Raw genomic sequence first — 27,135 nt, forward strand, 5'->3', positions numbered from 1 at the left:
ATAAAATCTTTATGTTTCCCCATAGGCAGCCTTACCTGTGGAGTCCAATAAAAAGTAGGGCTCAATCGGTAGAGTTTTCGTTTGTGGAAACTCTGAAGTGGCCTTGTTCGAGCTGCTGTACTCATGATAGTCAAGGATGGAGATTTCAATCTTGTCCTGTCTTTTCTCCTTTTCTTACTGTGCTTCTGGTTAAGTAACCAGCTACTGGAGGAAGAGAGCTCATCTAAATTCTCTGAAGCACTGAAATGCCATGAAATAATTGGGGAGTGGAGGGAATAAAACAAAACAAACAAACAAACAAAAAAGACAAAGAAAACTAAATGTAAATTGCCTTGATCTATTAGGACAGAAGAGTATTAATTTTAGCCAATTTTGTGGTAACAATTGGCAAAAGAATTGATATTAATGGGGAATTACATATTCAAGTTGTGAAAATAATTTCTACTTCTATTTCCTCCTGCAAAACAAAAATCCCATACGTTAGAAATGCTCACATGAGTTCGCTGGTGCAACGTAAATGTTCACTGTAAATTAATAATTCGCGCATGTTGCATAGTGTTGTAACTATTTACATCATATGTTTTTTGCATGTGGGTGAAATTACATAAGATTATTAGTCTGAAAAGGGCTAAAATCCCATACTGAAAATCATTAGTTGCTCTGAAATAAACACTACATACCATCTCCATGAATTCTGAAACAAACATGCATCCTACTATGTTTTAGGAACTTTTTAAAACTTCTGATGGTATAGAAGCTACAACTATAAACTGAAATAGATCACACAAGCTACACATAAAAATAAGCAATATTAATGTCATCATTATGCTTCATATTAATTTTTAAACATTATATTTAAATATTTTTAAAATCAGAATAGCAAGAGGAAGTTAATGCTCAATGCCACACAAATTTAATTTCATTTATACAGTATATTATATATAAAATAATTTTTTCAGGCACTATAATATACCAATTTCAACCTTGTTTATATAGACAGAAGCTAGTCAATTTAGTTTTTTATTTTTTTTAAGATTTTATTTTATTATTTTTATTTATTTATTTATTTATTTATTTATTTATTTATTTTACATGGAGTGAGACAAAGCGTGAACGGGGGAGGGGCAGAGAGAGTAGGAGACGTAGAATCTGAAGCAGGCTTCAGGCTCTGAGCAAGCGGTCAGCACAGAGCCTGATGCGGGGCTCGAACCCACGAACTGTGAGATCATGACCTGAGCCGAAGTCAGACGCTCAACCGACTGAGCCACCCAGGTGCCCCAAGATTTTATTTTTAAGTAATCTCTATACCCATCGTGGGGCTCGAACTCATTATCCTAAGATCAAGAGTCGCATGTGCTACAGAGTGAGCCAGCCAGGTACTCCAGTATTCTAACATCAACAAGTGAATGTGTTATGTGTTGTACTGCTAATCATCATGTAAGTTCTAAATATGCTATTTGGTTTAAGTAGAATTGGTGTTTAACAGTAAATATAAAATATTGTTTTTCTATAGTAGCACCATTAGTTTTCAATCATCTTTATGGCTGCTATAAAATATTAATAGCTTGTACATAAAAAGCAAGTAATTCAAAACTGCTTTACACAGTATTAACTCAGATATAAAGGTACCTGAATGGCTTTTGTTGGTGACACCAAAAAGAATTAAATATGAAATTTGGGGACTATCATACATTCAACAAATACTTGAATATGTACTACTGGCCAAACCAGTTTAGGGAAAAGAGCTGATAATAATTATCTATTTCACTTTTAAAATCTTTAGTCTTCAGAGAGCCCTAGTCAAAAATGTCTTAAGTCCCAGTTTGTAAGCATTCTAAAGATCTTCTGAGAAAGATTTAAGATATAACACTACTCTCAAATTAACAGGTCCAATCTCATATCCTGAAGTTATTTTCTGTAACAAGTGTATCAGCGGTCAGTCATAGTCTTCTCTTGAGAAACAGCCATGGAGTCAGGCTATCATGTCAAGAGTGAGCAGAAGGTATAGATGATAGGAATATCAAATTGGGCACAGGGCTGGCACAGAAGTGTCAGGTCAGGAAGAAGACAGGTTTCAGAAGCTGGTTGACTTAAGAAGTCATCAAGTCAGGATGCTAGGATCCAGGAAGGCAGGTCACAAAAAGAGGTTCTTCTGGCAAGTTAGAAATACCTTTAGGCAGATAGGTATATTGGTTCCTTAAAAGAGACAGGTTTTGTAATATCTACAGAATATTAAGAGCTTTTATTCCAGGACCCTGACGCACTGTTAACCTGGCCCTCTATTTACAATTCTTTAGTTGTTAATGAGTCCTTAGTTCCCCTACCCACAGGAGACTTAGCCCTAAAGAAGGGAACCACAATCTCTTTATAGACTGACAGCAAACAGCTTTTGAACTGGCTAGAGGCTTACAGGTTGGGTTAAAGATGAACAGAAAACATGCCACTTGTTCACTAAATGTTGTTGTATTTTCAAGTTTCTCAAGTGACTGACACAATACCATCAAGGGGAAAAAAGTTTTGTTTTTTTAAATTAAGTATGTTCCTAGCTGTAGACAATTCTTCCTTAATGACTTTCAATACTCTCTGTTAAGCATCCTTGCAAAGTGTCATCAAAATTTATTCTTCTCGGGGTGCCTGGGTGGCTCAGTCTGTTGAGCATCCAACTCCTGATTTCGGCTCAAGTCATGATCCTAGGGTCCTGGTATTGAGTCCTGCTTAGGATTTTCTCCCTCACTCTCTCTCTCTCTCCCTCCCTCCCTCCCTCTCCTTCTCCCTCTCCCCCTCTCCCCACTTGCATGCTCTCTAAAATTAAAAAAAAAATTATCCTTCCCAAATAAATGGGGAAATGTACTGAAATTCAAAGATGTGAAATCTTTATTTCATAACTAATGTGTAAAACACATTATTCTCACCAAAGCTCATTTGGTACATAAACCAATTTTATAAATAATTAATGAGGTTATTGTAAAGGGTTATTATAAATTACTGATAAATTCACTTATTTTCCACAGTGTTTTACATTAAAGAGAGAGTCAATCAATTAAACTCAATGAAAACCAGAACAAGAGAAAAATGAGGGAATTTGGAAGACAACAACCCTGCTCAAGTAACTCTATAACATAAAGCTTTTTTATCAGGAGATAATATCTAGTAATTAAGCATTACATAAGAATTTAAAACAAAGATATCATTAATAAACCAATATAAGACATCATCATCACGTGACATTCTTAGAAAAAAAAAAAGAGAGAGAGAGCTATTATAATATTGGGAGGAGGAGGAGGACATGGAGGCAAAATCCCAGGACAGGGGAAAAAAACATTTCAGTAAGAGAAGGCTTAATGTTCACACTGAGTTGTAGGTACACCCTGGGAACCCCAGAAACAAAGGATGCAATGGGTCACCATAAGGTACTGTCATGTTATAATTATCAAGACAATATCAATAAGTATTAATATACAATTATCACTGAACTTTTGAAATCACAAACTTGTAAGTGGGATAGTAGCAGGTGAGGCAATAAATTATACTTCTGTAGATTTCCAACTGGAAGCTATCACTCAGAGAATAATAAAAATCCCTTTGGGGCACCTGGATGGCTCAGTCAGGTAAGTCTCTGACTTAAGCTCAGGCCATGATCTCACAGTTCTTGAGTTTGGGCCCGACATCAGGCTCTCTTTTGTCAGCACAGACTCCTCTTCAGATCCTCCCTCCCCCTCTCTCCCTCTCTCCCTCTCTCCCTCTCTCCCTCTCTCTCTCTCTCTCTCTCCTTCCCCCACTCACATGCACACTTGCTCTCTCCCTCTCTCAAAAATAAGAAAAAATCCCTCAAAGGATAGATCCTTTCTGTTTTCTAGGCAGATAGCATAATTTGGCTTTAAAATGAATTAAATAATTGAGAAGGGAGAGCAGTGAGGGTGGGTTTACATCTTTCTCCATTTCCACTGTCACTCATTTCCCTAATCCAAGCTTGTGTCCAGAAATACTCCAATAGCTTCTAACTGGTCTCCCTCATCCACACTTTTCCCCCTTCAGTCCCTTGTATACCAATCTTGTGGGAAAACAAATCTTATCCTGCTATGCTCTTTCCAAAGACTAGGTCAACCCCTTTTGAGCTCTGATAGCACTGTTCACCTGTCCGCCACAGCATTTTTCATGGTGATAATTTTGCATTCATTTGTATGATTATCTGATTAATGACGGTCTTGCTTTCTAGACTGTAAGTAGTACAGGGAGTGTGTCTGTTTTGTTACCCTTGTATCAGAAGTTCCTGATATTGTACCTTGCATACTGCAGATGCTCAATAAACACTTACTGAATAGAGAAATACACATTTATCATTCCAGCTCTGTGCTTATATACGGTGCATGGACAACACACACTACACCTAAATAATCAGCTTAGTGAATGAGTAGACATTGAACACTTTAACCTAAGAGCCAAAATAAGTTCTAAACAGAAGGTTATGAGAGAGCTTTTATTAGAAAGATATATATTCAGATGGCCTTGAGTTCTATTCTAAATCTCTCTTTGGTTTACAAAAGGTAGTTGTTGGTAGTAAAATATGACATATCTTATTTCATCTTATAGTCAAGTATGTCCAACATAAATTTATAAGAAAAAGCTGATGAGAACTATAAGATGTTCTGATTTGTAAAAAGAAAAAGGCATCAATCAAGTCTAAAAAATTTCTTCTAATCTAAAAAGTGCAAAATGACTGAGAGCTTTATCTAATAATTAGAAAGTTGTGAATTCACATTAACACTAATTTCTCTAATAGTTATTTAATGACTTTCTGAAATCACTGGTTTTCTATTAAAATCCTAGAAAATCTTGGCAGTTAATATATTTATGGATAATATATTGCATTCAATTTGCTTGTACAGAGTATAAATGGAAAACTTAAAGTCAATTTTAACAGTATATTCCTATACTTTCATTACTACAGGAACCAAAGGCCCAGAAGTCACTATCAAAATCATTTCCTGCTAATATTATGTACTTATTTCACAATAAATAAAACAATCTAAAGATATAGGGACACCTATTAGATTTTGGGTGTTATCTTGGTGGTAGTATTAACGGTAGCAACATCCTGCTGATAGTTGAATTTACTATCTTGTTTTCCCTTGATAGTATTTGGAGAAATGAATGCATCATACACTCAACTCAATGACATTCAGGATGGCATTAACCAATTTAAAATAAATTACATAAAATAGGGCTTACATAAACTTACTAAAATGGTTCACTAGGGGCATTACTTGTCTTCCAAGCAGCAAAACACCTCTCTCAAATGACCAATGAATCAAGATCAAGATAACAGGCATTAATCTGGTATAGAGAAAACTGTACTTTTGCCAGGTCATTTCCCCTACTCTAGGTATTAATTAGAAGAACTGTACCCCTTACTCAAAAATACAAGTCTCTTCAACTCTAGCAATAAGAAAATGTTTTGAAGTACAATGTAAAACAGCATTCTAATTAGATATATACCTATTCTCAAGAAATAAAGTATATCTTAATGCAGACATTAAAATGGAAAGGAAATATTTTAAGTAGAAAAAGCTTCAGATATAATGTTAAAATAACATCTAAAAGTGCTTCTAATAGAGCTCAACTATGAAAATAATGTATAAAATGACAGAAAAGAAATACACTCTGAACAATATGATTTCCACTTTTTCAATATTTTGTGAATTTTCCAATTTTCCTAAAATGAGCTTGTACTGTTTTTCTAAACAAACATATCATCTGGAAATCATTTTTTTTTGTATTACGGACTTTTTTTAAAGATTAAAAAAAATATTTTTTTAATGTGGATTTATTTTTGAGACAGAGAGAGAGAAAGAGAGACAGCGTGAGCAGGGGAGGGGCAGATAGGGGAGACAGAATCTGAAGCAGGCTCCAGGCTCTAAGCTGTCAGCACAGAGCCCAACACAAGACTCAAACCCACGAGCTGTGACATCATGACTTGAGCCAAACTCGGGCGCTTAAGTGACTGAGCCACCCAGGCACCCACCCTTTAAGATTTTGTTTTTAAGTAATCTCTATACCCAATGTGGAGCTTGAACTTATAACCATGAGATCAAGAGCTTCATGCTCTCCCAACTGAGCCAGACAGGTGCCCTTGTATTAGAGAATTCTAATAGACTTTTAATTTTTTTTTTTTCCAACGTTTTTTATTTATTTTTGGGACAGAGAGAGACAGAGCATGAACGGGGGAGGGGCAGAGAGAGAAGGAGACACAGAGTCGGAAACAGGCTCCAGGCTCCGAGCCATCAGCCCAGAGCCTGACGCGGGGCTCGAACTCACGGACCGCGAGATCGTGACCTGGCTGAAGTCGGACGCTTAACCGACTGCGCCACCCAGGCGCCCCTCTAATAGACTTTTAAATGACTACTTGAGAGTAAGAGACTTAGGAGATAATTACCAAATGTAATATGGATTTTGTTTCAGTCCTGATTCATAAACCATATTTTATTAACCATAAAAAAATAATTTTGAAGGAAATCTGAATATGAATAGAAATTTCACGATAGCAGCACATTATGGCTAATAATATAAAAATAATAAGCAGATGATAATACCATGGTGGGTATGTTAAAAAAAAGAGTTGGTTAAAGAAATAAATACACATAAGTATTTATAAGTTAAAATAACAATCAATACAATTTTTTTTTAATTTTTTTTTTTAACATTTATTTTTGAGACAGAGACAGAGCATGAATGGGGGAGGAGCAGAGAGAGAGGGAGACACAGAATCGGAAGCAGGCTCCAGGCTCTGAGCCATCAGCCCAGAGCCCGACGCGGGGCTCGAACTCACGGACCGAGAGATCGTGACCTGAGCTGAAGTCGGACGCTTAACCGACTGAGCCACCCAGACGCCCCTACAATTTGATTTTTAAAAATTCACAGAAAACAATGTGTCAGGAAGGGAAATAGCTGAAATGAATCAGGAAAATCTTGGGAATTTTTTTAAGTAAACTCTATCCCTGATATGGGGCTTGAACTCACATCTCCAAGATCAAGAATCATATGCTCTACTGACTGAGCCAGCCAGGTACCCCAAAATCTTGGGAATTCTTAAACCTGGGGAATATGTGATTTCATTTTACTATGCTTTCTATATGTCAAACTTGTCCATAATAAAAGGTAGAGAGTAAAAGAGACAATTATAGTGCTATCTGCTATTTTTATCCTGACAACTTCAAGTGTTTTTTTTTGTTTGTTTGTTTGTTTGTTTTTAGTAATCTCTACGTCTAAATATGGAGCTCAAACTCACAACCTGAGATCAAGAATCCCATATCCTACTGCCTGAGCCAGCCAGGTGCCCCTCAAATAGTACTTTGGTTTTAAGGGGTTTTCTGACTTATTTATTCTTGAGAGAGAGAGAGTAGGTGAGGGGCAGAGAGAGAGAGAGCATGAGGGTGTGAGCAGGGGAGGGGCAGACAGAGAGCAGGAGAGAGAGAATCCCAAGCAGGCTCTGCACTGGCAGCACAGAACCCAACATGGGGCTTGAAGTCATGAACCCTGAGGTTATGACCTGAGCTGAAAGAGTCAGATGCTTAACCAACTAAAGCACCCAGGCACCTCTCAAGTGGTGCTTTTTAAAGCATTAAGCAAAGAGACTATGAAACCAATGTGGTGGTTATATTTTTGTGAGTATTGAGACCTAAAGTTTGTCAAACATCTCTAGCTAATATATAGTTTGGGAGATACGGTTCAGATTCTTCAATATAATCTCTTAGCTGTTTTTCTGACATGTAATTTGTTTTAAAGTTTGAAATGGAGACTTTGTTTTGCTAATTACTATTTTTCATTTTAAAGGAAAATTTGGAAATAGAAAAAAGTTGAAAAAGGATTTCAAAATCCCATCATCTAAACACAAATACAGCTTTCATTAAAATTATATCCTTCAAGTCTTTTTTTTCTATGAAATGTTCCTATACAATGGTTTCGGTATCCTGATTCTTCCACGTAACATTCCAAACTAAACATGTTACCATATGATTTTTTAAATACATGATATTCCATCCACTGGTTATAACACTATTTAAACAGTCCCTATAACATTAAGTTTTAGACTTAGAGGTAAAAAGAAGAATTTTTACAAAAGAAAATAACTCCTACTGTCATTACTTAAAAAACACAGCTGGGAAATTTTATTTCCTTATTGATGCCACACATTCTCTATAAAATCAGGTTTTAGAATTACAGGTAAGAAGGGGAAAGAAATGTTTTTACAAAAGAAAATAATTCCTACTGGCATTACTTAAAAAACACAGCTGGGAAATTTTATTTCCTTATTGATGTCACACATTCAGCTAATATGATAATGTGTTGCTCATATGAATCCAAAATTATGTTGAAAATATCAGCCTAGAATATGCAGCTAAGAGGGTTTTCTTGTGAGAAGTAACTATTGAAGATACTATAAGTATAAAAGAATTACTTTCTATGTAATTAGTTTGCCAGTTTTACTGCAGTTTTTCAATTATGATACCCAATTAGAAGGAATGGTTGCATTTCATGAGATAATTACCATTAGTGGAAATAAATAGCATGGCAATGATTCATTGGAATTTAATTTCATATCATGTTCTGGGTCTCATTAAGGCAAAAAGAAGCAACAATAACAATAATAAAAATCTAGACATTACTTCAAATAGAAATTCACTTTCTCAGAGATAATAATACCCCATGGGGTAAACAAGGATCCATTTACATTTTATCTTCATTTTAGAGTAGGAGATCTAAAAACTAATAACTATCTCTGATGATGATAAAATGTAATGCTTCATTTGTTTGAAGACTCAATCTTTTCAGTTTTCTCAGTTCCTGGTGACTCATCTTAGACCCTGTTGCCAAGATGAGTAAAGCTAAAAAAAAACAATTCTAACTTCTGGGAGATACTGCCATTAAATAAGAGGTGGGGATTGGCAATCAATGAATAACAAGTGGGCAAACAGGTAGCCTGGAAAATAATTAACCAAGTGAATTTACTTTAGATATTGTGAGAGAACAGTTCAGTAGGATATTGTAAAAATGACCTGAAATGTCTTTTAAAAATTATATCAAACATTGAGCTACCTCTATGTGATCCACTAAAAATTAATAAACAGAATAGTGGCCAACATTTAAAAATTCAAAACTTGAATTTCTTCTAACCTAATTATAAACAAAAATTATGATATAATGTGATATAAAGCTAGAATAAGTATGCCTTATTAGAAGAAATAAGTGAAGTAATAATAATAATCTTCACTTATGAGATTACTTACTTGGCAACCCCAAGTAGCCAGAATATGGATGAAATCACAAAAGCTTTTTAAATAACAAAAAAACCTCACAGTTCACTCCTGTTACTGTTAGGAGAGGCATTCTTTCTTACTAAGAAATGTCTCTTATAGTATAAATCGTTCTACCACTTTAGTTATCTACTTTTCTGGTCCAGAGTTAAGTTAGATGAGAGGAAACAGAACTGCAGGAGATAACCATGAGAGCAATAACTAAAGCATCAATCTGACAATGGGGGAGAAAAGACAAATAAGTACAATTTTTTTTTTTTTTTTGAGAAACAGAGAGAGAGAGAGAGAGAGAGAGAGAGAGAGCAAGCAGGGGAGGGGCAGAGAGAGGGAGACACAGAATCCAAAGCAGGCTCCAGGCTCTGAGCTGTCAGTACAGAACCCAATGCGGGGCTTGAACTCATAGACCAAGAGATCACGACCTGAGCCAAAGTCAGATGCTTAACAAACAGAGCCACCCAGGTGCCCCAGTACAAAATATTTTTTTATGGAATGCTGATTACCTGCAAGAAATCTTGAAAGACATTTCATTCATTCAACGAACATCTATTCTGCCCATTATGTGACTCTCACTGATGCAGATGCTAGGAAAATAGCAGTTAATAACTCAGACTAAAAAAAACTCCTGCTTTTATGGAGCTTATATTTTCTCATCCAAAAAGATAGACAATAAACAAGTAAAAAAAAAACAAAAAAAAATAAAGCAAAACAATGTCACACTTGTTATTTCATTTGATCCTCACAACAATCCAGGAAGCAGACTTTTTTCTTTTGAACTGTGACTTAGAAAGTTGCCCAAGATCACAATGCTACCAAATGGCAGAGTTGGGATTGAGTCAGATTTGTCTGATTCCAAAGGTATATGCTTAACAATGAATTTTCTCATAGTACCCGATCAGAGTTTAAAATTATGCATTTATTTGAGTATTTGGTTGATGGCATTTTTCTTCAACTAGAGCCTATATTGTGAGGACAGAAGCCACATGTATTTTTATTCAACATGTATCCCCAGTGCCCAATCCAATGCCTAGCACACTGAGGTCACACAGTAGATATTTTGTGAACTACTAAGTGAATTCTTTTACAGATATACAGCTATTAATCTCCATAGTCCATGAGAATGTGGTCATAGTCATGAGCCTGAGTTATCAAAAACTGAATTCACCACAGTGTCATCCAAGAAAGGCAATATGCAATAAATTTTACTTCAACAATTCTTGGCTTATTTGAAAGTTTCTAGCGTTTGAGTAGAATCCTCATTTCTCCCACTGTCCCGAGTACCTCTTTCATATTAACTTCTTTTATGCTTTTAAGTTATGTTGAATAATTTGTCTCTATTCACTATGTCTCTTGATATAAACTAACATAAAATGACTACATCCAAAGCAAATCACAAAGTCATGTGACAAAAAGACACATTTTAGGCTGTGTTGAAATCTTTACATTTTTATTGTTCATTTGTTAAAAAAAAAAAGAGTTCCCCAAAAATAAACATTTAATTGAAAAATATTAGTACTAGAAACTACTTTATAAATAGTTGTGTCCCAGTAAATTTAAAGAAATGAGCTATAAAGAGATTAACTGACTTGCTCAAGGTCACAAAATGTCTAAAACAAAAAGAATATATAAAAATGTATACTCTATACTCTCATAACCACAGGTTACCCCAAAAGAACTAAATTATAAAAACCACTATTAACTGGTTAAAAATGAATACAAGTTAAAACTTTTTTAGGGGGGCAGGGAGAGATTAAATGTCCCAATATGATCTTTTGAGAAGGTATGTTTTATATAATTTGAGAATAAAACCCAACACTATGTTTACCCTGAATTTTTACACGCTTGGTTCAATTACAGGGTACCATACCCACCAGGCAGACCAAAGGTAGGACAGCAACTTATATCTCCCCAAGAGACATGATGGAGAAACAGATGGTATCTCTGATTTCCAGTATCTATATGATGAGTGTTCAGTAACAGGTGGCCCTACATACGCCTTAAAATCCTTATCATAACCAAGACCACTTTGAAGTACTCTTAAAAAAGTAAGGATAGTTTTAAATCAATAACTAGTATAATGCCAGGATATAAAAGACATAACAGACTACCTATAATTTTAATATACAGTTTTAACATATATAATATGTTCTTACATAAGAATATCAATGGTTAACATTATTTGGCTATTTCTTACATGCCAGGCATTGTTATAAGGTTTCTGTATGTACTATCTTATTTACTTCTCATACAATCATGTACTATCTCTCAGTATTTAACGTTTACTGCAAGACATACCTTTAATTCTCAATGATCTGTTTTGTGGTATACTACATTTTAATAGACTAACATGTACCTTTTAAGATAATATGATTGTAAAAATTGGGTAGGAGTGGGAACTGAATAAGGGCCAAATGTTGTTAAGATTTTATAAAATTTTTGGAGCAGAAAGAATGTAAATATTTAGGCACCATTATAACTTTTAAGAACTATAAAGTAAACATATATTATTTATCACAGTAAATCACTAAATTTCCTATCATTTTTAAGTGTACCTTTTGCCTATATCTACATTCTGCAACTTCCTATTATTATACTGCTATTATTAGGTCTGATATTTGAATTAACTTACACATTTCAGTTGAGTATGCACCTCAAAATTCACAAGTGCCTATAAAAGAACTTTTTGATCAGAGGGACAATTAAAAATACACTACAGCTACATGTCCTTTTTATGTTTTTTAGGCATTCTTCATCTGCTTTCCACAAGTATGTATGAATGCTTTCATTTAAAAAGAATGGATATCCTAGATTAAGACAGATTTGACAGATAAAGGGCAAAGGTTATAAAATCAATTAACTGGATCATTCTCAGGGTAAATGTCCGACTTCAGCTCAGGTCATGATCTCATGGTTCATAGGTTTGAGCCCTGCATCGGGCTGTGTGTTGACAGCTCAGAGCCTGGAGCCTGCTTCGGATTCTGTGTCCCCGTCTCTCTCTGCTCCTTCCCCACTCGTATTCTCTCTCTCTGTCTCAAAAATAATAAACATTAAAAAAATTTTTAATTGTTTTTTTAAACCTATTATGGCCACTGTGTTTTCTATTTATCATTTTTAAAGTGTATAATTTGTATCCTATCTTTCTGAACTTTTTGATTGTGAAATATGTTACCTATAGATAAAAACATAAAATGTTTATCTTATGTTTAACTTATGAAGCAATGCCTCACCTACTCCTCCCTACTCCTCCTACTCCTGTCCCATAATCGTCACTCAGGCCAAGAAATGGAACATTACTGGCACCTATGAAGCCTCCTCCCCCACCACGTGGACTTCCTCTTCATATTTAGCATAGAAAGATAAAAAGTTAAATCAAAATCAGTACTTTTACCAGTGCCCTGAATAATTCAAGGACTTGAGAACAACTTCAAACCATTTTCTTCCTCCTGACCTACATGCTATTGTTGCCATAGATTTTTTTTTTCTTTTTGGCCCCACTAGACATGTTTTACTACTGTTTGTTTAAATATGCCCATATAATTATTTACCATTTCATTTGTTCTTCATTGTCTCTTGCATCTCCAATTACTCCTCTAGTATCATCACTTTCCACTGCCTGACGCACACCCTTTATGGTTATCATTATAATTAGAATTTACTAGTGACATACTCTTCAGTTTTGATTTGTCTGAGAACATTTGTGTTTCACACTCAGGCTTTCAAGATGTTTTCTCTGGGTATAGAATTTCTAGGCTGGCAGTTTTCTTTCAACTCACTGAAGATCCCCTTCCACTGCACTGTGGCTCTTATTCTTGAGAAGTCAGCTGTTAGTCCAACTGTGGCTTCAGTTAAGGTGAGATCTTCCTCCTTCCCCCCTCCATTATTGCTTTCAAATGTTCCATTTGTCTTTGTTTTCTCCCCATTTCCTCTGTTTCTATGGACAGATTTTTTTTTTTTTTTATTTGTCCTGCTCAAGAATCTGTGTTTGGCTTCCTGAATTTGGTGTCATTTATCAGATCAGGTAATTTTTCAACCAAAACCTCTTCAAATATTGCTTCTGCTCCATTCTCTATGTCATCTTCAGGTCTCCATTTAAGACTTACTCAATATGTTTCACTTGTTTAAACGACTCTTTGTTATTTCCCACAGTTTTGTCTCTTTTCCTACAATCTGGAATTTTTCTTCTAATCTATCTTCTGTTATATGTTCTCTCTTCAATTGTGTCAATGTTGCCAAACTTACTTATTTTTTTAATTTTTTTAATATTTATCTTTGAGAGAGAGAGACACAGAGAGACATAGAGAGAGACAGAGAGGGAGCAGGGGAGGGGCAGAGAGAGAGGAGACATAGAATCCTCTGGGATTCCAGGTTCTGGGTTCCAGGTTCTGAGCTGTCAACACAGAGCCCAATGTGGGGCTTAAACCCACGAGCCGTGAGATCAAGACCTGAGCTGAAGTTGGATTTTTACCGACTGAGCCACCCAGCTTCCCCAATCTTACTTAGTTCTTTAATTTCAGTATTTTTCAGAAGTTTTATTTGGACCTCTTTCAAATGTGCTACATAACTTTTATAGTTTCTTCCCCGCAGATATTTTCAAGCCTATCTTTTATTTCTAAAATCAGAAGCAGCACTATTTTCTAAAAATTATCAGGGTTTAATAATTCTGGTATCTGAGAACTTGGTAATCTGTTTTTGCTGTTATTTTCCTTATTCTTACTCCTACTGATGTCCTTACATATTTGATTATATTTAACTGTGTGCTGATCACTGCCTTGAAAAATTATTCCTAAGGATTTTCTGGGGCTAAGAAAGAAGGTGTCTTCTTCCAGTGAAGAACTGAATCTACAATTGCCTCTGCCATCTACCTTGTAGTATGACCCATTCCAAAACCATTTTAAACTAGGGATTCCTTGGATCACTCATTAATACAAATTTGAACTGAAAATCAATGTGCAAGTCCCCACCATGGTCAGGCTATAAAGACAGATAAGTTTTGTTTTGTTTCTGTTCTGCTCGGGACCAGGGCAACTCTCCCCCATGGTGCCCTATGTGGGGAAGGGGAACAGTTTTCTTCCTGAGTTACATTTACTCTGAGGCTGTAAACCATGGAGGAAGATTTCATTTCATCTCCCTATCAGAGGCAAGGTTTTGATTTATCTTCCTCTCACCCCACAAGCTATTAAAACTTCACTTGATTTTTGATTTGGCTTTGATTTCTCTTTATCCCTCCACAAAGCTATCAAAACTCAATTTTGTCAGAATTTGTCCTCAGACAATAGTAGATGCTGAGCTTTGCTTACTTTTCTTGCTTCTTGCTTTTTCTTAGCTTTTGGCTTAGAAATATCATTAACATTCACTAATTTCTCATTTTCAAAATACCTAATAAAATATTCTTATTCAATCCAACAATTCCACCTCTGGATATATGTCCAAAAAATTAAAAAGCAAGGACTCAAATGAAAACGAAAAAAAAGAGGCAAGGACTCAAACACATATTTCTATACTCATGTTCATAGCAGCATTATTCCCAATAGCCAAAAGGTGCAAGCAACCCACATGTTCACCCAGATATCAATGGACTAAAAAAAAGTATTCTATACATAAAATAGAATATTATTCAATCTTAAAAAGGGAATGTTGACACATGTCACAATATGGATGAATCTTGATGACCTTATGTTAAATGAAATCACCCAGTCACAAAAGGACAAATACTGTAGGACTACGTGAGATATCCAAAGTAGTCAAATTCACAGAGACACAAAGCAGAGTGGTGGTTGCCAAGGAATGGAAAGAAGGAAGAATGGGATATTACTCTTTAATGTGTATGGAGTTTCAGTTTAGAAAGATGAAAAAAAAGTTCTGGAGATGTATAATGGTGATTGTTGCACAACAATGAATGTACTTAACTGCCATTAAACATAAAAATGGTTGCAATGGTAAATTCTATGTTGTATACATTTTATTAGGATTTTATTTTTTAATTTTTTTAATGTTTATTTTTGAGACAGAGAGAGACAGAGACCGAGACAGAGTGCGAGTTGGGGAGGGGCAGAGAGAGAGGGAGACACAGAATCCCAAGCAGGATCCAGGCTCTGTCTGAGCTGTCAGCATAGAGCCCGACACAGGGCTCGAACTCACAGACCTCGAGATCACAACCTGAGCTGAAGTTGGATGCTTAACTGACTGAGCCACCCAGGTGCCCCTGTTTTATCAGGATTTTAAAAGTTCTTATTCAAATGATTAATTTTCTTACCTTCACATTTACTGAAATACATAAAATGAATAGTATTTATATGCTTAAAAGGGACATCTTCAGAAAGTACTTTCTAGTTAAGTGTCAAGTTTGAATAACATTAAATTAATTAAGTCCTTATTCGTGAAAACCTTTGAGTTTTAAAGATTTTTTTTTTTTCACATTTTACATGTGAAGAAAAAAATAACAACAATGCTGAGAAATGACAAAGATATAAGAACTAAATTTAGGCCTCATTCGGCATTTATTTACTTCCAGGATCAAAAGGCTCATAAATAGATAAATTTCACCTTCCTTCAATACAGATATCTTTAAACCAAAGTTTTTTCACGTATTACTGTAATATAAAATTGTGTGTCCAATTAATTTTCTAAATCTATGGTAATATTCTCAAATGTGAGTACTAAAATAATCTGTTAAATGTATAGAATTTCACGATTATGCATTTGCTTATTTTATAAAAAGTTCAATTACAGACTGCTTTTAAATTCTTACTAGTTCTACAAATATCAGCTAAGTATTTTTTGCAATATAGCTAAAGGGTTAACAAAAAAAAAGAAAACAACTTAGAAACCACAAAACATCATTCTCCAGGGGTAGGCTGTTCATGCTACAAAAAAAGGAGGAGGGGCAGAAAGGGAAATGAAGAGAAGAGAAATGTTTGGTCAATGTCTATCCACACCTTTACCTAACTCCTATAGCTCCCTTTGCCACTCTTGGCTAGTCACTTTATACAAACAACTGTGACTTCATCCGTTTTAATCTCTGTCATGCCACTCTCTAGGAACACATGTATTTCCACCTGTTTAAAGGCCCCTCCATAACTTTATGATATGTATTCCTATAGTTACCATCTCTAGCTCTTTTCCTTCATTTTAATAAAGATACTTACATTTCTTCCATTTTAAAAACAAAATACCTTTCTTGACCTTGTACATCCATTTTATTTTGGCCTTCACAGCAAGCAATTTTGAAAATGTAACCTTGACTCCATTGTACTTCATCTCCAATTCTCTTACTAGCTCACGCTTGTCTCTCTCCATCATGCCACTACACTGCTTGTGCTAAGGTCTCAATTTATAACTGACAAAGCCAAGAGACATTTTTTAGTACCTCCCTGTGGCATGTGAGACAACAATCACAAACCCTCAAAACTTTCTACTTTTCCTTCAGAGTTATTACTCTGTTATCTGCAATATGTTCCAGTTTCTGTGTTCCTGGTTAAATAGACTTGTATATTATGGTATATATTTATCACAAACAGAATTTTTACAAAAAATTTAATGAAACAAGAAGTATCCCCCACATCTTTTGTTTCACACAGCAGTTTGCTGGTTATGTGGTAACAAAGCATTTAAAAACAGTTAATAAACTTAAACATAAATTATACATTTTAAACAAAATCTCTAATATTCTAAATTTGCTTACCTTCTCTTTAAATGAAAGGTGGCTATATTACATTTTCTAGCAAATGTTATAAAATCTTTTCTTCACAAGAAATGTATTTTGACAACAAATGTGAGAATGCTTTTTGAAAGGAACTCATGTTATATAGAAGGCATTTTGAAAAAATGCTGATTATTGCCAAAAATAAATGAATTAGTAAAATTAATAAAACTAATGAAAACACTTACATATCAGCATACTTCAAAAAGTTGGAGAGCAAACTTTAATCTGGTCTTAAATCTATCAAACAAAGAATTTAAGTAGATTTTGAACCTGTTATAAACTTTTTTTTTCCTTTTTTTAGTTTTCCCCCCAGGCCCCTTCCTAAACTTTCAAAAACAAACTTTCCAATTAATTTGTAGGAATAAATACCTGAGATCAGGAAAGATGGCAATTATTAGCAGATGTCAACAAGAACCTCTGAACTATTAGTAGACAGAATTGAAAAAGTATCATGATTTAGTAAATAAAGCCCATGTTATACCTCTTTCATTTGGAACCATGTTATCTTTATGAGCTATCTTTTCAACTATGACAGCTATTAAAATCAAATATTCAAACAACTTCACACAATTGCTTTATTATTACATATTTTAAATTATTATGTTTCACCTATGAGACTGCAAGTTAGCTAAAAGTGGAGACTGTCTTCTTCATCTTTGTAACCTAGAACTATGACTATATGACATACAGCAAATAGTTATGCAATATGCTGTGTGAATGAGTAACGAAAAATATAGCCAAGTACATTAAAATGAAAATATGTACACACATGCATATTTATGTAATAGTGTAATACCTGGTTAGGTAAACAAGTGTTACCTAAAATGGGCATGGCCACAAATCACAATGTTTGCACACCAATTTAATGGTATTTAATGGCTCAACTTGTAATTATGACTTTCTTTTTGTTTTTGTAATTATGACTTCCTTAATTAGCATATGTTCTCATAAATGAAGATATGAGAGTTGTCCTACACAATATGAGAATCTGCTTTCAAAGTGAATCATCAGTGATATAAAGAATGAATATATAAAATCAACAAAAATAAAGTGAAACCAACAGAAGAACTTTTTCTGTAACACAACAATGAATAAAAGACTCAGCACAAATGAAATAGTGAAAGTATCAAAACTTAGATTTTCAAAATAACAAATTAGAAATAAAACCCAAATAACACTATATTTAAGACTCAGTTTATATCCACTAGTCTCATTAAGAATGTGATAGCTACTCTGCATCATTTTTACCATGGTACAAATGTTCCTTTCATGCCATATTAGACAAAATTTAACAATAAATCATATAATTATTAATATAAATATTTCCCAATCCTAAATTATACTCAGTCCTCTATGGTAGTTAAAGGAGCCCACATTACAATTTTATTTGAAAAAAATTAGATGTACACACAAAATAATATTCTATTAGCATCTTTAATTCTAACTGAATCTTTAAAAGAGAAAAATAAGGAAAATAAAAGAGAACAAAAGCTGTTCCCAAAAAAGAATTATGATCCCATATATATGTAATTGTGTATCTGCTGATAAATGTAATAAATTGCTAATGATTACAGGAATTTTTATATTAACTACATTCAGAAAAAAATTTTTTCCTTATAAAAGCTGAGATACAGATTAAGTGAAACTTAAACTGAATTTTGCGGATGAAATCTATCCATCTTCTGTGTCCAAAATATATCTAGCATCTTTTTTCTTAAAATGCATTGAAAAGGCCATATAGAGCTACAGAATAGAAAATGTACAAAATGGAACGTGTGTTAAATAAAGCAGTACTTCTTTAACAAAGGGTATCGCAGTTTTTCTTTTTCAGAAACATTAAACATCCTGGAAAACTTTCTCCCTCGTTCTAAGGTTTACAGTAATCTTAATTATGTAAGTTTGATGCTATCTAAAAATGTATCCATGTTCTATTGATTGTACTCTAATAGTGCTTAAGAAGAAAAAAGCAGCTATACTACTTAAAAGATCAAAAATAAAATAAAATAAAATCACCAACGTCAAATTTAGAAACCAAACTATCTCACTGATACCTACCTCCTGGAAATGCCATTCGCTAGACATTTATGGCTACAGGATTTGGAGGATAGGGGTGATGAAGTTGGGGACAAGTTGAGAGGGGCAATCAGACTGTTGATGATTTCCGTCAACTGTGCACTCTGCAAGAAAACAAGTAACCTTTTACTACTGCTAAGTAAGACATGTGAGTTAAGTCTCACACCTTTAGCACCTACTAAATGCTTGACTTTTCATGAAACAAGTAAATGCTTGTATTTTAGTAAATATTTTAATCTCCAAAGATGATTTATGTCACTACTAATTTTTCCATTTATTATAAGTATGTTCACATTTTAAAGTAGTCCTTTACCATATCCATTTTTGTTACAGGTCATTTATCTACTCATCCTATCCTCTTAAAACATTTGAATTTAGCTAATAGCATCTACAAAATATTTCCTTTGAGGCAGCCAAGTTAATAATAACAAAGTCATAGCTATAATTTATTAAGTGCCTACTATGTGCCAGGCACTATACAAAGCACTAAACAGATTATTTCTAATCTTTACAATTAACCTGCAAAGTAATTAGTATTAGAACTACTGATATTACTATTAAAATCAACTACAGCTGAGGAAATTGAAGCTTGAGCAAGGATTATAAAGTTGGTAAGAAATTCAGGCTTGAATCCAATGCCACACTGTTTCTCAATATTTTTCCTAATTCAAAAATATCAGGGTTTTTTTAGGTACTCCAAATTTTCACTGACCCTTACTCCAAATTTAAATATACATAATATATTTGTAATATGTAATAAATATTAAATTATCCTAAAACAATAACCTACAACAATTACAATAAACATAGGCTACGTCAGTGGAAACAGTACGTTTCTACAGAAGAATGACAACTATTTTCATTACATATGTAATCTGTGCTTATTGTAGAAAAAGGGAAAGTATAGAGGGGCTTAAAAAGGGAAAAGAAAGTCTCCTGCATTCATATTTCACAGAGTAAAAACACTGCTAATATCTTGGTATATATCCATCCCTCTAGACTAAGTTTTCTGAGTATATGTGAGTATATACAACACGCATACACACACACACACACACACACACACACACACACACACACACACACACACAGTTCTAATTTAATCGTGTCACATCAATTTTCTAAAACCTGGTTTTCTCACTTACTAATGTATGATTTTATTGTTTTAAATATGCAGACCTGTGTCACCATTTTTATTAACTGAAAGATATTCCATTATAAAATAGAGGGGCACATAAAATAATTATTTTAAATTTTTCATTTGTATGAAACTAATAACATACTATTAGAAATAATGAGACTAAAGAATATAATAGAACTAAATCTAATATTTGAATTCTTCAAAAAATCTTTGAAAAGGACCCTGAAAATTTTTTACCATTTATTTTCTTAAAAAGTAATACATACCAAATGACTTCATTTTAAAAATTATCACTCATTTTTCAATTAAAGCTCATTTTCAAAATCAGTACAAATACAGTCTTTATCCACTTGGTAAGCATTCATTAGTTTAGTCATACAAAGAAATTTATAAAGTATCCCATATTTTTCAGTCCAAAACACTGATACACTCTTTTCATTGTTCCACTGCCAAAAATATCATTAAAAATCTTCTAAGCCCCTGGAGGTAACCGGTTAGGTACATGTGAATAATTGGCTCAGAAGAACAGCATAACAACCAACTCAATCCAGCCCAATAAAAATCACAAATATCTGAGTCCATGTTTGGGATAAGAAATTCATAATAAAAATGAGAAAAAAAGTAAAATTAGGAGAGGCATAATTTAAACTCTTAAGATAAAAACTAATCAACTCAAAGTTAAAACACTTACTAGCTATTGGATAACAAGGTTTTTAATGTAAATACACCAGTTTGAAATTTAAATTACCTAAAGTTCTAAAATAAAGTTACCTTTTAATTTATGAATAAAATACATTACCTAATAATGCAAGTATACATTAATATTATAGATCAGTAAGTTGCTTTTTAAAACTCATATCAGTGTACAACTTAATAGTGCCTTTAGTATTTTAATTGCCAACTCTTTCATTGTTTTGAGATACATAAATAAATTTTGTTTGGGAAGCGAACATTTCTCTAATAAAATTAATTCAGGTAAGTCATCAATACCGGATCTATATTCAAGGTCCACTACAGTCAACAAACAGTTATATACCAACAGGTTATCTTAAGAAAAATATGTGTAGTATCAGGGTTGCCAGGCCTGCCACTTAATTCTCATCCCTCTTCAGCAGCATTTGTAAACAATTTTTTAATTGGCCTACGAAAACATTATTAGCATATGTTTCCAGAGCAAATGACCTGTTCATGGGCAATTTACTAATGACCTCTACAAGAGATTGCTGGTGTCCCTTTCTGTATCCTTTTGCTCTACTCTTCCTATACCTAAAACCATTACCATTGTTCTCACAACTCCCGGTTCCCTTCTCTTCCAAAGCCTCTGGCACTCCTGTCAGCAATGGGACCAAAAATAAACATGTGATACCCAGGGTCAACTTCATGGGTGAGCAACCTGAGCAGTCACACAAGGCTGCACTCAGAAGGGTGCCATGCTTGCTTAATGCCCTGCTGCTACTGACTTAAAACTCTTCAAAATTGTTTTTAACAAAGAGCTATGTGATTTCATTTCTCACTAGACCCTGTAAATTAGCCCGTTCTGATATTAATAACTCAGGTCTAACAAAACAAATCGGTGCTAACAAGGAGAAAAAAAAATATTAAAAGAATCTCTTTTCAAAGGATAAATAATGAACTACAGGTAAAAAAAATAAAAACGAAAACAAAAAAACAGAAGACCTGACTGACCAAGCAAGTACATTATTCTGGAATGAGAAACAATTAGGGCCAAACTGAAAGGGTAGTGATCCTATGGGATGAGAGAGAAAAGAGAGTGAAGTGGGAACATAAGCAACACTACTGAAAACACCACCTCTCTGGTAAAGTACATTCCAATTTAATACCAGATGATTATAAAATAACTTTCTGAATTACAAAATAGTCATAAAAGTAGTTTGATTATGCAATTCTGCAATTAAGGAAAACTCCAGGCAACTGTAAATGCAACAAATATGGGGGAAGAGGCGTTGCACCATACCCTGATTTACCGGAAATAAAATAGTAGTAACCTAATACTAAATTATTTCACAATATATGTCAGAAAAACTTAGAAAAATTAGATGTGGGCAGGCATGAATCCACATTATCCACTGGAACAAGGTAATCATGCAGCTGTGATCCCAACTGGGTAGATTCCAGCAGATTCAGATCAGCTGCAAGTTAACAAACTCCTAGAAAGTCAGGTTTGTTCAAAAGCCACCAACATCTAAATAAAAATAAATGGTATGATTTTAAAGGATAGATACAGGAAAAAATAATTAGACTTCTAGAGTCAACCATAATAGAATTTAAATATCAGGAAAGGCTTTAGAATCAAAGTAATTTGTTAGGGGCTAATTTGCCATTTATTTACATGACCTTTTTTAAATAAAGGAACTCATATTCTGATATCTTTCATTAAAAATCTCTACCACAGTGATGGAAACATTATATATCAAAACATATTTCATTTTAAAAAGCGGTATTAAAAAGACCTTATTGGGGCGCCTCGGTGGCTCAGTCGGTTAAGCGGCCGACTTCGGCTCAGGTCATATCTCGCAGTCCGTGAGTCCGAGCCCTGCGTCAGGCTCTGTGCTGACAGCTCAGAGCCTGGAGCCTGTTTCAGATTCTGTGTCTCCCTCTCTTTGACCCTCCCCCGTTCATGCTCTGTCTCTCTGTCTCAAAAATAAATAAACGTTAAAAAAAAAAAAATCTCTACCAATAAATTGATCAAACAACTATTCAGATTCAGATCTATTAAGTGGTATCACTCCTCTTTCCCCAGGAAAGAAAAGTCCAATGATGAGCAATTTTGTTAGAAAAAAAGATTCTCCAACTCTTGCATAAATGAGTTATCCTATGGCTATGTACAAATACTTTGTATACAATATGTAAATAATCTTAATTCTATCAATATTATGAGAGACCAGTCACATACTAAATATTTTAACTATATTTAATGTCAAATGGCAAACTTTAATAACCAAGATCCCAAGCAGACACACAGGTTTATTTGAAGAGTTCATAAAATTGATTAAAAGTCATTTCGTGCCACTCCCATCTTACTCTTACTTCACATTACCTGTTTTTCTATGTTGCGAAGAAGAAGTGTAGGACTACTTGGTGACATTTCAAAATCTTGTTCTGGTAAAGGATCTTGACTCTCTTGGGGAATCTGGGGATTCCCTGTCGTATTTAATGAAGCCGCTTGGTCAGCAAATTGTATTTGTTTTTTCAGAATGTCTTTTGGAAGCTGACATTCTTCTAGGATCACTATCCCCTAGGCAAACAGCAATTAAAGAGTTGAAATGAAAACAAACTGACTGCTAGATCAGTTTTAATGTTACAATGCACATGAAACCATGCTTCTCATTATTGCTTGGAAATCAGAAAGCACACTTGAAAGTACAGTCTAACTGTAAAAACTTGGCTGATTTAAAACATGTGTAGCTAAAATAAAATGTATGTCTTAAGGGTTAGGTTTGTGAAATATTGTCATAAATTGTATACATGCAATTATTTTCCCTTTTATTGGTTTTAGTTATTAGCAGTAAAAAGCATGACACATTTAAAATAAAGGCTTATACATAGAATATGAATATCTCACGCTGAAATTTGGAACACTTCCTGATACAGTCTTCGAGTATTTTGGTAGCTAGCATTTCCATTTGAGTTTTATATTTGAGTACTCCCAGCTTCATAAATTAAAGTACCAAACTTACAAACATCCAAACAACATTCTGACTTTGTACTAACTTCTTTCCGAGCACTCTAAGGAGTTCCAACTCTGCTGCTGCCAGCAAGCAACAAAGGGCAGGACTGCACTATTGAGAAAAAGTACTCTCGAGGCCACACTAGTGCTTACTAGGTAGATGAGTTAATAATACAGGCACAAGGTTTCAACTGTGCTGTGGTATTTTCTGAAATGTAAGAAACTAGAAGAAAGAGTAGGGATCTAGCTGCCTCTGTCCTCCCTGCCTACCATTCACACACACACGTATACTTACTCACAACTGGCTTGCTAAATATTGTCCCATATTCCCCAGATTCTTCACTCCAACTGTTCTCACCCTTAGGCCCCTCAATGGCAATGAAGACAGAAGAGAAAGGGGAAAAAGAATGCACAGAGATGATCTCAACAGTTTCATAATCAGTTCTCACCGTAAACCTTTTTCCCTCCCTACCGCTTCTACCACTTCCCCCCCTGCAAAGAATAATATATATTTTCACATAATGTATAAATGTGTGTGTATATGGTTGTATATATGTATACTTGTATATTAATGGTTGTATACACACACACACACACACACACACACACACAGAAACACACACACACATATGTGGTTGTTTTGCAAAATGCCAATAAGCTCCTAATAGGCTAGTTAGATAAGTATTAAATGGGTATGTGGCTGAAATATTATATTCTTGTAATGAAAAGCCAACTAAAACACTAATATAAGTACAGTAGTTCATGATGGAAATTAAAAAAAAAACTGTATAGGCCGGCTTATATCATGTATAAGTGCTATTTATAGGATGGAAACAGCCTATAAATTACAATGTTATATATGGATAGTTTCAATTTACACCATAATTTGGAGCACATATCACTGTAGCATGAACACATTCAGGTATGGTATCAAACATACATTTTATTATTTTGTAGCAATATATTACCACTGATGTGTGGTAAAAGTAACAAGTAAGTTATTATTATTTTTAAACTACACTTCCAACAGTGCTAGTAACTTTTACAAAGAGAAGGAGATCCAATTGTTGATCCCATCTCAATAACTATTGTCCTAGAATGCACAGATATGGCTATCAAGATATCTGAAGAAATATATTTTTTAAAAATTTTTGTTTCATTTGATATTTTTCAAGTTGAAGTAGACTTGATAGAGGATCATCAATCTCAAAAGCTCTTGACTGAAAGTATCTGAAATGTCCATTCAAAATTTGTAAAAGCGTCTCACCAGATTTTTCAACAGTATCTGCTTGTAAAACAAATACCAATTTTCATCATATCAATTTAGCTATAATTCCCATTGGTTTGATTATTTTATGAGCCAGGCTGCTGTGAATTAGCCTGTTTTCATAACCCTTACTAATAATCTTGTACATATGGAAAAACTGATCCTGAATTTCAAAAGATCAATTTTTGAACCTTTAGAATACTACCTATTTAGAAGTAGGAAACTTGCTACAATTAGTTCAATGAAAAGTGATATTTTAAAAATTCAACCAGGAAGACATCTATAATAAGGTCATAATCTATTGTTTTCCCCCTTAAACTGTTGCCCTGGATAAAACTCTCACAATGGCCGAGAATAGAGTAAAAAGGGAAGATTATATCCTTTGAAGACACTACAGAGATAGTTTCAGTTCTTAAAAATCAGGAAAAGAATACAGGTGTGTTGGGTCACCATGATGTACACTTAAATATCTTAAAATTTTATTTGTCAATCATACCTGAATAAAGCTGAATTTTTAAAAAACTCAGAAAAAGAATAGTCTAATCATAGAGAAAACAAGGTAAATAACAAAGATATGAAATGTTTTAGTGGGATGAGTTGCAATGACTGAGACCCATGAAAACTCTAGCATAAGATGAAAGCAAGTCAACCTCACCAGAAGACAACTGTTCCTGATATGAACACTTGAAGAGATCCTTACCCAGCAACTAGGTTTAGTGAAAAAATAATTGCTTCAACATCATCATCAGTATTTATATAAAGTCATGAAAGCTAAGGTTTTAAAAAAATTTAAATGAAAAATTTTAAATACACAAAATTACAATGTAAAATATAGGTAACAAACGAAATCTAAAAGAGAAAACATTTAATATAGGCTAACCAACTTCTCAACCAAGAAAAACTATTTTAATTTTTTTCTGAAAGTGATGAGAAGCTACTGTCTTAGTGAAAGCTGAAGCAAAGAAAAGGAGAAACATGGAAGTTGTAATGTGTTGACAAAGTGTTGGAAGAACAAGGAAGGAATGTTGCTAACATGTGCTTTCTTCTTTCTAAAAATTTAGCAAAAGTTAGACTACCCCCAGTGTGTCAAAGAAGAGGCAAATGGCAGCTTAAAGACCTAAAATGTGGGGCGCCTGGGTGGCTCAGTCGGTTGGGCGTCCGACTTCGGCTCAGGTGGTGATCTTGCAGTCCGTGAGTTCAAGCCCCGCGTCGGGCTCTGTGCTGACAGCTCAGAGCCTGGTGCTTGTTTCAGTTTCTGTGTCTCCCTCTCTCTGACCCTCCCCCGTTCATGCTCTGTCTCTCTCTGTTTCAAAAATAAATAAACGTTAAAAAAAAAAAAAAAGACTTAAAATGTTTAGATCTATTAGATCTCAGTGTTTCCTGACCTGTTTAAACAGGATATTTACAAAAGAACATCTCTAGATCTCTTTCCCCTCCTCTTATCTCTAATTTAACTAAGAAAGGATTTTTTTTCACTTTCAAGGTAAGTTAAATAGAAAGTTCCTTCAAGATAACTTAGCCACATGCTTCTCAATTTTTTAATTACAGTAATTCAAGAAGCCAGAAGAGCAAAGAAAGTGTAGTTTTCCCTATTCAGTATAATAATTTAACTACACTACACATAAATAAGCAACTACACACCTTGATTTCCAAGAAATGTAAGAAGAAACTATTAAAAGAAATATTGTAGTGACTTTTCCATAAAGTAAACATAACGTGATCCTTAAGAAAACAAAGGGCCAGATACACATCTAGCCTGAACTAAGAAAAATATAAATTATTAGTGGGAAGTTTAGATTTCTTTCCTAAAAATAATTTATCCCAATAGATGACATAATCAAAATTTAAAAATGTTTAAACAAGTATATAGCACTGTTTAGAACACACAAAACATTAAAACACCAATGAACCAGACTATGCAGATTCAAGTATGAAACTTAGTGATCAATTTTACTA

General features: G+C 34.1%; 1 protein-coding gene across 9 annotated transcripts in view; it reads right to left on the bottom strand.

Moving 5' to 3' along the window:
• KANSL1L (KAT8 regulatory NSL complex subunit 1 like) overlaps nucleotides 1–27,135 on the bottom strand; it is a 141,061-nt gene that overhangs the window by 69,214 nt on the left and 44,712 nt on the right. For 7 of the 9 annotated variants that reach the window (XM_042995241.1, XM_042995236.1, XM_042995244.1 and 4 more), the window contains exons 4-6: nucleotides 23,283–23,480; nucleotides 19,066–19,187; nucleotides 36–240 (exon numbers count right to left, since the gene is read on the bottom strand). In XM_042995241.1, coding sequence (XP_042851175.1) covers nucleotides 36–240; nucleotides 19,066–19,187; nucleotides 23,283–23,480 — 525 coding nt within the window. The remainder of the gene's footprint in view (nucleotides 1–35; nucleotides 241–19,065; nucleotides 19,188–23,282; nucleotides 23,481–27,135) is intronic. The other 2 variants (XM_042995240.1, XM_042995239.1) reach the window with 2 other exon arrangements.

This window comes from Panthera tigris, chromosome C1, assembly GCF_018350195.1.
Source record: "Panthera tigris isolate Pti1 chromosome C1, P.tigris_Pti1_mat1.1, whole genome shotgun sequence".
In the NCBI taxonomy this organism is placed as follows: Eukaryota; Metazoa; Chordata; class Mammalia; order Carnivora; family Felidae; genus Panthera; species Panthera tigris.